The 14,792-nt window shown below is 40.7% G+C and overlaps 1 protein-coding gene across 2 annotated transcripts in view; it reads right to left on the reverse strand.

Annotated features, from left to right (window-relative positions):
- The window catches only part of abcd3a (ATP-binding cassette, sub-family D (ALD), member 3a), a 95,810-nt gene that overhangs the window by 20,880 nt on the left and 60,138 nt on the right, over window positions 1-14,792 (reverse strand). For both annotated transcript variants that reach the window (XM_059648061.1, XM_059648063.1), the window contains 7 exons: window positions 8,275-8,372; window positions 8,022-8,113; window positions 6,626-6,717; window positions 5,366-5,429; window positions 4,972-5,035; window positions 4,205-4,282; window positions 4,040-4,105 (listed from right to left, as the gene is read on the reverse strand). In XM_059648061.1, the coding sequence (XP_059504044.1) occupies window positions 4,040-4,105; window positions 4,205-4,282; window positions 4,972-5,035; window positions 5,366-5,429; window positions 6,626-6,717; window positions 8,022-8,113; window positions 8,275-8,372 (554 nt within the window). The remainder of the gene's footprint in view (window positions 1-4,039; window positions 4,106-4,204; window positions 4,283-4,971; window positions 5,036-5,365; window positions 5,430-6,625; window positions 6,718-8,021; window positions 8,114-8,274; window positions 8,373-14,792) is intronic.

A 14,792-nucleotide genomic window follows, 5' to 3' on the forward strand; every position in this document is an offset into this window, starting at 1 on the left:
TAAGTCTTATAAACTTTTAAGAAATATTTAAAATTTTAGGTTGTCAAAGAGAATCAACATGCTTAGTCTCTTTTTGGGAAAGTTTAAAATTATATGATTTATTATAATGTGAATAAGTTATTCACAAGCCTCAGACAGACCTGTTCCAGAACTAGGATTACTAACTCCTGTTGAAAGTATTCTGGGAAGTTGCATTACATGGCTTTCTACCTCCGAGTTCCTTGCCAATACCCCCTTTAATGGGTGATAACAAAGCGTGGAGCTGGATGAACACAGCAGTCCGAGCAGCATCTTAGGAGCACAAAAGCTGACGTTTCAGGTATCCCTTTAATGGGTACCTGACATGACTATGGACAAATTTTGTTACCCTGACTGGTGAATTCTTAACTGGTAGAAGTTTTAATTCTATGTTCTCCCTAACTGTCTAGTTTCCCATCACTGGCATTATTTTCCCAACACAGGGATTTTCACTGGTGTTTGGTGATTAAATTTTTAACTGTTAGTAAATTCAGGTCAATCCCAGGATGGTGGGTTACTCTAATCAAATCTAAATTTCAAATTCCCAATCTGTTCCGGCTCCGATAGAAATTACTTAAGGTGCTAAGAGATATCCTTGGTGGTAGGGAATTTAAAGGTCAAATATGGGCTGAGAGATTAAAACAGACTTCTGAAAATAAATCACCAAGTTTTTAAGTGCATGGGATTAGGTGCACTTCTCTTCAGATTTTAGGATAATCTTCATAAGGTGTCCCTATTTTTGCAGGGATCTCTAGTAGTAAACTGCCAGTGGGATTTCAAGTTGACCACAATTCAGTTTGAGCATATGGACAGATTAATTTGGAAACCATGAGGTTAGAGTCTGTCACTGATAGAACTGTGGATGCTGTAAATCAGGAACAAAATAAACCCTTCCTGAGGAAGGGTCATGGGCCCGAAACTTTAACCCTGACTTTTTCTTCACAGATGCTGCCGGATCTGCTGAGGTTTTCCAGCAACTTTTGTTTTTGTTAGAGTTTGTCACTGTTTCTCCAAGGCACAGTAACCTTCACCCTCTTCCTCTAGAGGCAGTAATCAAAAGAAAACAGAAACCCCAAGGAAAGGTGCAGCTTTGTCAATCAGTTACAACTGAGTTTTTAATAGAGACATGGATAATTAATTTCATTCAATAAGAGATCTCAACGAAAACAACTTTATATTCATGGAACATTATTAACTGTTTTGGTTACAACAAATTACTAGAATTTTAAAAATTTGTTTTTGGTGGTTTTCATTTCCTGTTTGGCTATCTGAGAATTCTTATTGTAAGTGGCCACGTGGACAGCTCAATGTCATTACAGCTCTACACCGAGATACCTCATTCACTGCATGGCAAAGTGTTAAACCTCTCACCACAGCAATCACTCGATCTCTCAAGCTGGCTTTCTTCAAGGTAAAGATCAGCTTCACTGATATATCTGCACCATTAATTCCACTTTGCTCAAGTATTTCTTGCTAGCTCAGTCTTTCTTCTGCTAATGAGAAGATGATATCTGGATCTTTGCCTCAAATGTAGCAACTCAAGACACTGTGCTTTCCACTTTAAATGTCTATAAAGCTTGTACATACAAAATACATATTACCTATTATTTAAAATAGGAGATAGTAGGAACTGCAGATGCTGGAGAATCTGAAATAACAAGGTGTAGAGCTGGATGAACACAGCAGGCCAAGAGCATCAAAGGAGCAGGAAGGCTGACATTTTGGGCCTAGACCCTTCTTCAGATTTCTAAAGAAGGGTCTAGGCCTGAAAAATCAGCCTTCCTGCTCCTATGATGCTGCTTGGCCTGCTGTATTCATCCAGCTCTACACCTTGTTATCTCTTATTTAAAATAGGATCCAAATTTGTTTTGCTAGCAGTGTGAAAACTCAGCACGAATTTTACACAAAAAACTAAGGTCAACATTTTCTCCCATACATTAGACACATTTTAACATTTCTGGAACTCATTAAAGCAGAGTCTTTAACTTTTGCACTTCAGCTCATACTTAACTGTTCAAGTTTTGTTACTTCTAAGCTTACTCTGCAAACTGCAAAATTGCTGAGTAAACCAAAAAGAACACTTTGGCCTGAGGACCCACCTAGCTGATTCATCAACATTTACTCTTTAGGGACAATCATGCAGATTAGACCCACCTCAGCCATCTGCACAGCACATATAAAGATCCTCATTCATGATGTTAAAGATTCTGACCCCACCATTAAAGGAGACCCACAGTCCCATGAGGTACAGGAGGCCTGGTAGGATTCTCTGCAAGTGCAAAAGATGTTTGACACCAAGTATTTTTTAAAAATATTATATCTGTTCAGCAGATATAAGTAGGAAGATTTGAATTCAATGCTTTTGATAAAATGGACCTTAGCTGCTGCTTTTCTTCAATCCTATAGCTTACCACCCCCTTGTTTATGCCAGAAATAATTTCTAGAATTAACTGTCTCAGATTTCTGTCATAGAATTCAATTAAATAAAAACAGATGGTGACCCACAATGCTTTTTCCTAGATGATGCCTTGTGACCTTGACTGGCAAACAAGTTTCTTAGTGCGATATTATTGAAGATGATGAAGTTTTCATTACTGCCAACCACAACTGAAACTGCACCAGCTTAATCAGTGGCATTTGTCACATACCTCACAAACTGTAGCTTATTCATTGGCCCAGAATCTGATAGAGTGGGGCATCTCATACAGAGTGTCATAAATTGGAATTTTCTCCTCACCATTCAAATTGCATTACTTATGCACCTAAAGTGCTAGAAATGCACATCAATTACCATGTGACTTTGTCAAAAGCGCACCTGGAAACTTGTGAACATCAGGTCCAAAGATCTAGCTCCTTAAGCAACTAAATTTAAGGGTGAGAAAGAAATTGAGTGAATGGCAGAAAAGGAAATAGAGTAAATCAAAGCCAAATTAGAAACAGAAAAAAATAAAGAGAGAACAGGCTCAGGCAGGAAAAGATAAATTTATAAATTTAAATTTAAAGAACCATCCGGAACAACTGGGACAGAATTAGGACTACACTTTCATTATTCCATCACTGGGTCTTCAAGGCAGAGTGGGAAGTCGGGACCATAACATAGCTTTTAGGACATGAGATAATTAGTCATGAATTTCTGCAAGATTAATTTGTATTAATGACATAAATCCAGCAATTTCATAAGAACAGCCTGTGGGGAGATTTGTTTGTTTTGTCAAGTCTAACTGTGAAGCAGCAGAAATGGTCTCACAATTTATGGCGAATTAAATCTCTTGCTGTATCTCTTTTTCACCACAAATTGTTGAGGGATTTTATGCACTATTAAAGGTGGGAACTTTTATGTTTCCAAAAAATTTCTGGACCAAGTGTTTAAAGTTGACCAACTCACTACTGTAAATGCAAGAACATCAACAAAGCCTTGGTAAATTGAGCCTTGTGAATCTGGGATAATTGTACAAAAATGCATGAATATTAAACAATGTGAAATCATGTGCACTTAAAAAAGATTTTACTTCTAAAATGTTAAGAGACAAAAACGTTTGCACATGTGTTCAGCACAGGTTTTCCAAAGTGGGGATTGGGTCCCCAAGTGGTGTGATGAGCAGTGTGACAGCAATAGATGCTGAGTAATTGAACAAGTTATGACAGCTGTACTTTCCCTCTAACAGACCTTACCCATAGTTCTTTCAGTTCTCACTCAAGAGTTGTGACAATTATCATGCTGTGTGTCACAGTGGGGAAAAACTTTAGGAAGCACTGTTTTAACAAATTGCCAACTTTTAATGTTCTTCCTCTGACTTTATTTTACATGAAGGAAATTTTATCAAAGGACCAAAACGGACTGAAAACTTGATGATTTTGCAAATTATTTAAGATAAAAATGGCAATGTATTATTGAGTGTATATAAAATCTGCCAAAGGCTGATACTATTACAGAAAGACAAAGAGTTAAATGAAATTAATATGAAAAATATGATCTATGCAATTAAGTAAATCAAGACCCAAGAAGATAAGCCATTCCTACCTGCGGTACGTAAAACAGCTTCCCTCTATCTGGTTTTGTCAAACGTCCTCCAAATAGGGGCCATAACTATGAAAAGAAAGAAAATTTAACTTTGCATGCGAGTACTACTTAGGATAAAACAAATATTTGAACATTCTTTGTCATTTTTACTGGGCTTGCACTTACCTCTCCCAAGCAACGGAAAAGTGAGCTCTTCCCACATCCATTTGGGCCACAGACTAGGACATTTGCTCCTGACTTTACCTGAATGAGATTGAGAATGAGAACAAATTTACAGCAGATATTTTTCATGCAAGGCATTTTTCAAAAACACCTCCTGCATAGTGCATCTTCAAGTGTAAGTTAAACATACCCAACATTTTGCTTTTCTTCAAGAAAATCTTAAAGTGTTTGCTTTACAATTCAAACAATTCTCATCCCAAACAGCAACATCAAAAAGTGCACCCATTAAGAGGTTCACAGTTTAAACCTACAGGTGAACGTGCAGTGTTGTAAATCATACAATGGTGAAAATGGTGACTCATCTGCATTAAGTACCGTACCACTATTAGTCCAATAATCAGCACCCAAAACTATTGCCTTTTTATGATTATGCTACAGTTCACCAGAGTATGATCTCCAGTGGAGCACAAAGTTTGCCCATCCTTTCTCTTATTAATCATTCTTAATAATGGCTGTCACCTAAAATGCTGTCCACAATTAGGCTAAAGAATTGGCCTGCATGCAGATCTTAGTGTAAATCAAACGTAAGGTTCAGATCAGTGGATCTCTCTCCACATTACTGCCTGTTCAGCTTTCCAGTAGAACTCTGTCTGCAGAATTTTAGCTTTCGTGTTAGATTGATCCCGGTTCGGTCAGCAAAAACTGTTGAACCAAGAATTATCAACAGTATCCAAGTACAAGGAAATCTAAATAATAGATTTATTCTTTACCTCAAAAGAGAGGTCTGGAATCAAAACATCCCCATTAGGCGTCACCAATGGCACATGTTCAAATCTGAAGAGGAGAAAATGTCTTGCATCACTTTTCAAATAACATTAGAAAGCAAGAGTAATGAAACCTTTTTTCTATTAACTCTTTTCTGCTACATACCTGTGTATAACAATTTTTAACTAAATTATTGAATATAGATTTCAGTTATTATTTATCCATTTGGGGAAAATATACTTAGAACTATGCAATAGTTTGCCAAAAAGGTGTCTATAAAAAGATTTCTATAAGAAAATCATGCAACAACAATAATAATCTGAAATAGTTGGCCTGATTTAGTGAGGTATATAAATTGATATTGCAGCCCACAATTTAAGTATACAGCATTATACTTACTTGATAACATGATCCATAATAATGATTTCCCCACTCCCAGGTATCAAAGGCTGACATGTGGAACCTTGATAGAGAAATTACAGATAAAGTATAAACTTTTTGACTAAGTACAATATATCTTACACGTGCATGTTAAAGTTAATAATACATGGTAGAATTTTGACATTTTGTGCTGGTTGTTTTGTCAGCTCTGCGGTGTTTTGTCCATTACCAGGGGCATCAATATTTGTTGTGGTTTAGTTGCGCAGGGATTAAAAGCTATTTGTTTTTTGGCCGAAGAGGTAATTTCTTTACTTGGGAGGTTATTCTATCATGTTCACAAATATGCAAATTTCTGCAGCAATCACTAGATAGAAATCAAAATTGTGCACTCAGGGTGCCTTTCTGTCCCCATTCCAAGGAGTCACTAAAACCAGCTTTTACAACCCACTAGCTTAATGTTTAAGTAAAAACTGAAAGAACTGCACACGCTGTAAACCATGAACAGAACAAAGTTGCTGGAAAAGCTCAGCAGATTTGGCAGCATCTGTGAAGGAAAAAAGAGAGTTAAAATTTCAGGTCCGGTGACCCTTCCTCAGAACTGATGGCGGCTGGGAAAACATCAGTTTATATGCAGAAAATAGGGAAGTAGTTGGGATAGGGAGTAAACAATAGGGTTGAGCCTTAAGAGACAGAAGGACAGTCTGTCTTTTAGAGATGATAGGACAGAGCCTTAAGAGAGAAAAAAGGCTGTCTTTATCCCTGTCCGACTCACCTCCCTATTTTCTGAAATTAAACTGACGTTTTCCCAGCTGCCATCAGCTCTGAGGAAAAGGTTCACCGGACCCGAAACATTACCGCTGTTTTTGCCTTTGCAGATGCTGCCAAACCTGCCGAGCTTTTCCAGGAACTTTGTTTTTGTTTTTGTTTTTGAGCTTAATGTTTAAGGACAATTAACTGGTTGTTCTGATGAAAGGTCATTAAGATGAAATTTCAACTCTGCTTTTCTCTGCTTAACAGACCTGCCTGGCCTGCTGAATACTTCCAGCATTATCTGCTATTAATTCAGATTTTCAGCATTTGCAGTAATTTGCTTTTTCAATATCTGACTGTTCTCCAGGCTAATTTAACGAGTCAAGGACCTAGAACAAAAAACATATGAACTTCTAGGACAACTCGAAATATCAGATTAAAAACTATACACAGGATACTATTTGTAATAAAGCTTACACTCGCCATAATCAAAAACCTCCAAATGCACCATATTTTTAAAATACTCACCCTTATCCTGATGGGAAACCATTGTACGTTCATATTTTCCACTATTTAATTCTTTCAAAACTTGCATTAATTCAGTGATTCGAGCTGTGAAGCTAAATATAAATAAGATTTGAAATTTCTGCAATGTGAACGAAGAATTTATTTAGACTCCTTAATTGACTTCATCCTGCACTCAAATTATAATTAGAATCAGAGTGCCGACAGCGCAGATAGAGGCCACTTGGCCCACTGAATCTGCACCAGCCCAAAAGAGCATTCCAGACAGACCCACCCTATCCACATAACCCCACATTTACCACCCTATCCCCATAACCCTGCCAATCCACCTAGCCTGCACATCCTTTGACACTACGGAGCAATTTAGCATTGTCAATCCACCTAACCTGCGCATCATTAGAATATGGAGGAGACCAGCAGAAACCCACGCATACACAGGGAGAATGTGCAAACTCCACACAGTCACCTAAGGCTGGAACTGAATCCAGGAGTTGTGTGAGGTAGCAGTGTGTTAACTACTGTGCCATTACATTTGAAATGGAGTCGTCAAACCAGATCCTAATTGAGAAATCTGCCAATGTGTTTTCTATTACTACCTACTGCAAGGCAATTTTCATTCAACTGTCTGGTGTGAGCAGCACGCTGACTGTGCTCAACCAGCCCAAATTTGTAAAACTCAGAACACTGTTTTCCAACATTAAATGTTTTTCTACTTTTGGCCAATATTTGGCAAATAATTTCAATTGTACTAAGAAGTACACTCAAAAACAACTTGTGTTAATCAGTTAGGCTCACAATGCATTTCATTTGTGCATGCTAGAAGCTACATTCATACACAGACAGGGACGTGCACTTTATAGACAAAAGGAATATGTCCACAGATTGCATCTTTATCACTGAAGAAACGCTATGCCGCATCCCATGGCAACATCCTAACCAGAGTCAATTTGCCTGTTTTTAATTTAATCAGTTAACCAAGATAGTGAACATGTCCTGCTTTATAATTACTGTTCGCTTTCTAAAGTTGATTTTCTTGTGGTTCAGGCTTGAGAAGTGCAAGAAAGCTTCAACTTCATGCATTTTTTTAAGCAAATTTTCATATGTTTCTATTCAGCAAGGGCACCAAGGCAGAATGATGAAAAACAGTTTCAAAGTACAAAGCAGTCATAATTCAAATGAAAATGGAAACAATCTCAAAGAATAGATTGGCTAACTTGTTTGCCAAACCCACAAAAAATTACTGCACATTAAAACATTGCTTGATAAAATGTGTTCTCTTGCTACTGGCTTTTCAGAAAACAAAGCAATTTTGAGTCAACTTCGACGTTGATTAACAGGAATAAAAAAGGTAAATACCTTAAATAAGAACTAGAAATCTAGCTAACTACACTGAGCTTACCCAGACAATCTTGTCATCTCACGACCAGCCAGCACAATTCTTCCAAGTGCCTGAGACATTCTCAGTAACATGCGACCACTTTGATAGTAGTCCTAAGAAAGCAAGCAAGCCCCAATCAACTTTAAAAAGAAAACTCAGTTTTATCTTGATCAATCTGAAATGAACAAAAACTGATTTTTTTTTCATATTTACAAGCAATAAATGGCCCCATTTTGCACTTATGTGCAGAGGCGAACACTTAATCAACATTTACCTCCAGCAGTTCAGCATGATTACTTTGCAGATGGCGAGGGTGAGAAAGGTTCAAGAAAGGTCGGCTTACAACCAGGTAACCAACAACAGTAGCAAGATCTGTTATGAATTTTAAAACATACCACTTTAGAAGGCCAAATGAATACATCAAAGAAACAGACCTTGAAAACAAACGCCAACACATTTTCTTAATTAAATATTTCTAAAGAGAAAAATCTGACAATATCTCAACAGGTTAACACTTATATCTTTACATAGCTATTATTTCCTTTAAAACCAGCACCCAAAAAGCAAACAAAGTAGAGGAAAATGAATGAGAATGGTTTTAGAGAATAAAACTGTGCCACAAATTAAATAATATTTCTTATAGTCTGCGTGACAGACACTCAGTGGTCTGGTGTGGTGTTCTTTTGGCAGTACATAGTACAGCCTGGTACAGTCTAGCATTGACTTCTGGTTTCAAGGTGAGTCCTTTAAGTGTGGTCCCTGTGTAGTTAAGCTCTTAAGAAAGACTACAATGTTTGAACTTTCAGCTTTATTTCCTTATTTTTCTACTTAATGCTAAGAAGATATCAGTACTGTAATCACTGCAATGTTTCACTTTTAACTTTGTTCTTCTTTGCTATCTTGTTCTTAGGATTTTGAGGCTAGACACTTGTATTTGTTGCCACATTATACATTTTTCACTGTATTCCCGTACTTTTGTATGAGTACATTCAACAATAAAATCAAAATATTCAAGCTTGTTATGAAGTTAGGATAACACATGTGCCCCAAGACAGTTAAAACTTAACCATTTCTCTGTATAATACTCTACATGGTGACACTCTCTCAAACTCTTGCAGTAAAATCTAATATCGTTTCTGCACACAACTGAATTAATTTCTGCTCTCTATTGGAAATGAAACCTTAGCAGGAAATGAAAACTTAATCTGGTTATTTACAATGGTGATTAAAGTTTAAATTTAAAACAATTAAGCATATGTGGTCTTTTATCTCTGTCCATCAAACTCTCTATCCAAAAAATGCAGCTTATAAAACTGGTCACATTCTCAACTCCCATTGTATCCTCTAACTGTGAAGTAGCAAGAACTGCAGATGCTGGAGTCAGTGACAACCTGTGTGGATCTGGAGGACAACAGCAGGCCAGGGAGCATCACAAAGTAAGAAAGTTGACATTTTGGGTCAGGACGCTTCCTCAGAAATGGGGAGGGAGCAGGGAGCTGGGAAATAAATAGAGAGACGAGGAGTGGGGATGGGGAAGGTAGGTGGGATGGTGACAGGCGAGTGCAGACAGGGAGTATTGGGATTAGTCAGTGGGATGGTTGGGGCAGATAGGTGGGAGGGGAGATGCACAGGTTGTGTCAGGTCAAGGAGGCGGGGTTGACAGGGAAGGTTGGACATGGGATGAGGCTAGGGTTAGGGAGATTTTAAAACTGGTGAATTCCATGTTTAGGCCACTGGGCTGTAGGCTCCCAAGGCGGCATATGAGGTGTTGCTCTTCCAGATGGTGGGTGCTGTCACTGTGACACTGGAAAAGACCCAGGATGGACATGTCACCCTTGGGGTGGAGGAGCAATGCCTCATATTCCAACTTTCCTAAATAAAAACTGAAAGGACTGCGGATGTTATAAATCAGGAACAAAAACAAAGTTGCTAGAAAAGCTCAGAGATAATGGGAACTGCAGATGCTGGAGATTCCAAGATAATAAAATGTGAGGCTGGATGAACACAGCAGGCCAAGCAGCATCTCAGGAGCTGAGATGCTGCTTGGCCTGCTGTGTTCATCCAGCCTCACATTTTATTATTATGCTAGAAAAGCTCAGTAGGTCTGACAGCATCTGTGAAGGGAAAAAAAAGAGTTAACATTTCAGTTCTGAGGGTCGCCGAACTCAAAATGTTAACACTGTTTTTCCCTTCACTGCCAGACCTGCTGAGCTTTTTTAGCAACTTTTTGATACATCAGCTTTCCTGCTCCTCTGATGCTGCTTGGCCTGCTGTATTCCTCCAGCTTCACACTGCCCTCTGTGCTTTTTGCACCAACAATATCAATAACACGACTTACATGGAGCCCTTAAGATATTAATAAATTTCAAAAGTATTCCACCCAGGCATTATAAGACTACATATGACACTGACACACTGAAGGTTACATATGGAAGATGCTCAGAAATTTGATGAAGCGAGAAAGGGGAGGTCAACAGGCAGAGAGATTTGGGGAAGAAATTTCAGAACCTGAAAGTGTGATCAAAATTGGAGTGATTAAAACCAGGTATGCCTAAGGGAATACAATTACAGCAAAAATATTTCCAAGGATATTAGATCTGGGAGAGATTACTTAGATAGGGAGGGAGCAGACTATGGAGGGATTTACAAATTGAGGATGAGCATTCTAAAATTGATATGTTACATACAGTCAGAGATGTACAGCATGGAAACAGACCCTTCAGTCCAACTCATCCATGACAACCAGATATCCCATTTGTCAACATGTGGCCCATACTCCTTTAAACCATTCCTATTCATAAACCCATCCAGATGCCTTTTAAATGCAATTATACCAGCCTCTACCACTTCCTCAGGCAGCTCATTTGATATATACACTACACACTGTGCAAAAACGTTGCCTAATAGGTCCCTTTCATATCTTTCCTCTCTCACATTAAATGTATGCTCACAAGTTTTGGACTTCTTTACCTTGAGGAAAAGACCTTGTCTATTCACTCTATCTCTGCCCCTCATGATTTTATAAAGCTCGATAAGGTCACCTCTCGGCCTCCAGGAAAAATAGCTCCAGCCTATTCAGCCTCTCCCTATAGCTTAAAACCTCCAACACCGGTAACATATTTATAAATCTTTTCTGAACCCTTTCAAATTGAACAGCATCTTTCCTATATCAGGGACACCAGAATTGAATGCAGTATTCCAAATGTGGCCTAACTGATGTCCCATACAGCCCCAATATGACATTCCAATCCTCTACTCAGTGCACTGACCAATAAAGGCAAGCAGATCAAACACCTTTTTCTCGACAGATAACAAGTGTAGAGCTAGATGAACACAGCAGGCTGAGCAGCATCAGAGGAGCAGGAAAGCTGATGTTTCGGGCCTAGACCCTTCTTCAGAAATGGGGGAGGGGAAGGGGGTTCTGAAATAAATAGGGAGAGAGGGGGAGGCAGATAGAAAATGGATAGAGGAGAAGATAGGCAGAGAGGAGACAGACAAGTCAAAGAGGTGGGGATGGTGCCAATTAAGGTGAGTGTAAGTGGGGAGTTAGGGAGGGGATAGGTCAGTCCAGGGAGGACGGGCAGGTCAATGGGGTGGGATGAGGTTAGTAGGTAGGAGATTGAGCTGGGAGGAAGGACAGGTTAGGGAGGCAGGGACAAGCTAGGCTGGTTTTGGGATCCGATAGGGGTGGGGAGATTTTGAAGCTTGTGAAATCCACATTGATACCATTGGGCTGCAGGGTTCACAAGCAGAATATGAGGTACTGTTCCTGCAACCTTCGGGTGGCATCATTGTGACACTGCAGGAAGCCCAGGATGGACATGTTGTCTGAGGAATGGGAGGAGGGAGTTGAAATGGTCCGCGACTGTGAGGTACAGTTGTTTAGTGCAAAGCAAGCGTGGGTGTTCCACAAAGCGGTCCCCAACCCTCCGCTTGGTTTCCCCGATGTAGAGGAGGCCACAACAGGAACTGCGGATACAGTATGCCACGTTAGCAGATACGCAGGTCAACATCTGCTTGATGTGGAAAATCTTCTTGGGGCCTGGGATGAGGGTGAGGGAGGAGGTGTGGGGACAGGTACAGCACTTCCTGCGGTTGCAAGGAAAAGTGCCAGGTGTGCTGAGGCTGGAGGGGAGTGTGGAGGGGACAAGGGAGTCCCGGAGAGTGTGGTACCTCTGGAAGGCAGATAAGTGAGGGGATGGAAAAATGTCTTGGGTGGTGGGGTCAGATTACAGATGGCAGAAGTGTCGGAGGATGATGTGTTGGATCCGGAGGTTGGTGGGGTGGTACATGAGGACGAGGAGGATTCTGTTTTGGTTGTTATTGCGGGGATGGGGTGTGAGGGATGAGTTGCAGGAAACGTGGGAGACACGGTCAAGGATGTTCTCGACCAGTGAAGGGGGGGGGGGGGGGGGGGGGGAGGAGTTGTGGTCTTTGAAAAACGAGGACATCCGAGATGTACGGGAGTGGAATGCCTCATCCTGGGAGCAGATGCGGCACAGGCAAAAGAATTGGGAATACAGAATGGCATTTTTGCAGGAAGGTGGGTGGGAGGAGGTATAAGGTAGCTGTGAGAGTTGGTGGGCTTGAAATGGATATCGGTTTCCAGGTGGTTCCAGAGATGGAAACAGAGGGGTCCCGGAATGAGATAGGGGTATCAGAGGTGATCCAGGTGAAATGAAGGTTGGGGTGGAAGGTGGTGAAGTGGATGAACTGTCCCAGCTCCTCATGGGAGCATAAGGCAGTCCAATACAGTCATCAATGTAAGAGAGGAGAAGGTGGGGTTTAGGGCCATGTAGCTATGGAAGAGGTGTTGTTCCACGTAACCTACAAAGAAGCAGGCATAGCTTGGGCCCATGCACGTACCCATGGCCACTCCTCTTGTCTGTAGGAAGTGAGAGGAATTGCAAGAGAAGTTGCTGAGGGAGTGGACAGGTTCGGCTAAGCGGATGAGGGTGACGGTGGAGGGGGACTGGTCGGGTCTTTAGGCCATCCGCATGGGGAATGCAGGTGTATAGGGACTGGACGTCCATGGTAAAGATGAGCTGTTGGGGGCCAGGGAATTGGAAGTTCTGGGGGAGGTGGAGGGCGTGGGTGGTACCTTTTTCTCTATCCTATCTACCAACGACATAGATAGAAAGAGGAATGGGGTCCTGTGGAGTGAGTGCAGGGAGTTAGGAAAAATGCCAGAAAGCAGGACCTGTGTTACTACCTGGGCCATGTGCTTGTGAGCTAAGGAATAGAAAGATACAAGAGAACAAATTCATGGCTAGGGAGCCAGTGCAGCGTTTCAGGTTCTTGGATCACTGGGACCTCTCCTAGGCAGGGCTGACCTGTACAAGAGGGATAGGTTGCACCTAAACTGGAGTAGAACCAATAGCATCGCAGCAAGTTTCACCAGTGCTACTCAGGAGGATTTAAACTAAAGTGGCAGGGAGCTGGGAATCAGAGCAGCAGGTCAAGCAAGTGGAGGGATTAAGGGGAAGGTACATGTTAGGATCAGTAAATTAGAAACAAAGGACAGGCAGAGACAGGTAAATGAACATGATGGTACTAATGGGCTGAAGTTGGTTTATTTCAATGCAAAGAATATTATAAATAAGGCAGATGAGCTTACAGCCTGGACCAGTACATGGGACTATGATGTTGTGGCCATTACAGAGACTTGGTTGAGACAGGAACAGGACTGGCTGCTCAACATTTCAGGTTTTCGTTATTTTAGACAGTATAGAGAGGACGGTTAAAGAGGTGAAGGAGTGTATTACTAGTAGGGAAAATGTTACATCTGCATTCAGATAGGCCATACTGGAGAGCTCATCCACTGAGGCAATTGGGTACAGCTCAAAAATAAGATGGGTGCAATCATTCTAATAGGATTATACTATAGGCCCCCCAACAGCCACAAAGACTCTGAGGAACAAATATGTAGACAGATTATGGAAAGGTGCAATAAAAGAGCTGTCACAGTCAGTGACTTTAACTTCCCCAATATTGACTTGGATTCCCTTATAGCAAGAGTTTTAGATGGAGCAGCATTTAAGTGCATTCAAGAGAGTTTCTTGAAACAGTTTGTGAATACAGGAGGGGCCATACTGGACCCTGTACTAGCTAAACAGCCTGGCCAAGTGACTGGCCTTTCAGTGAGAGATTATTTTGAAAACAGTGATTACAGCTCCTTAAGTTTTAAAATAGCAATGAGCAAGGATAAAACAGGAACAAAAACAAAGTTGCTGGAAAGTTCAGCAGGTCTGGCAGCATCTGTGGAGGAGAAAACAGAGTTAATTAAAAAACAGACCTTCCTCAGGTCACCAGGCCTGAAACATTAACTCTGTTTTCTCCTCCACAGATGCTGCCAGACCAGCTGAGCTTTTCCAGCAACTTTTGTTTTGTTCCGGATTTACAGCATCCACAGTTCTTTTTGTTTTTAAAAAGGATAAAACAGGACCTTGTGATAAGGTATCAAACTGACGCAAAGCAAATTACGTCAATATTAGGCAGGAGGTACGGAAATTAATTGGGAGGAGCTATTATCAGGCAAGTCCACATTTGACATGCAGGAATTATTTAGAAACCTGTTGAGAATTCAGGACCAGCATGTTTCAGTAAGGAGGAAGGACAAGGAGAGCAAGGAAAGGGCCCTTTGGATAACAAGGGGGGGTTACGATTTTAGTCGAAAGGGAAAAAAGAAGCATATGTAAGGGGTAGGAAGCTAAAATTGGACAGGGCCTGTGAGGAATACAAAGAAAGCAGGAAAGAACTTAAGCAGGGAATTAGGACAGCAAGAAGGGGCCA

This window comes from Stegostoma tigrinum, chromosome 8 (genome assembly GCF_030684315.1).
Source record: "Stegostoma tigrinum isolate sSteTig4 chromosome 8, sSteTig4.hap1, whole genome shotgun sequence".
Taxonomy (NCBI): domain Eukaryota; kingdom Metazoa; phylum Chordata; class Chondrichthyes; order Orectolobiformes; family Stegostomatidae; genus Stegostoma; species Stegostoma tigrinum.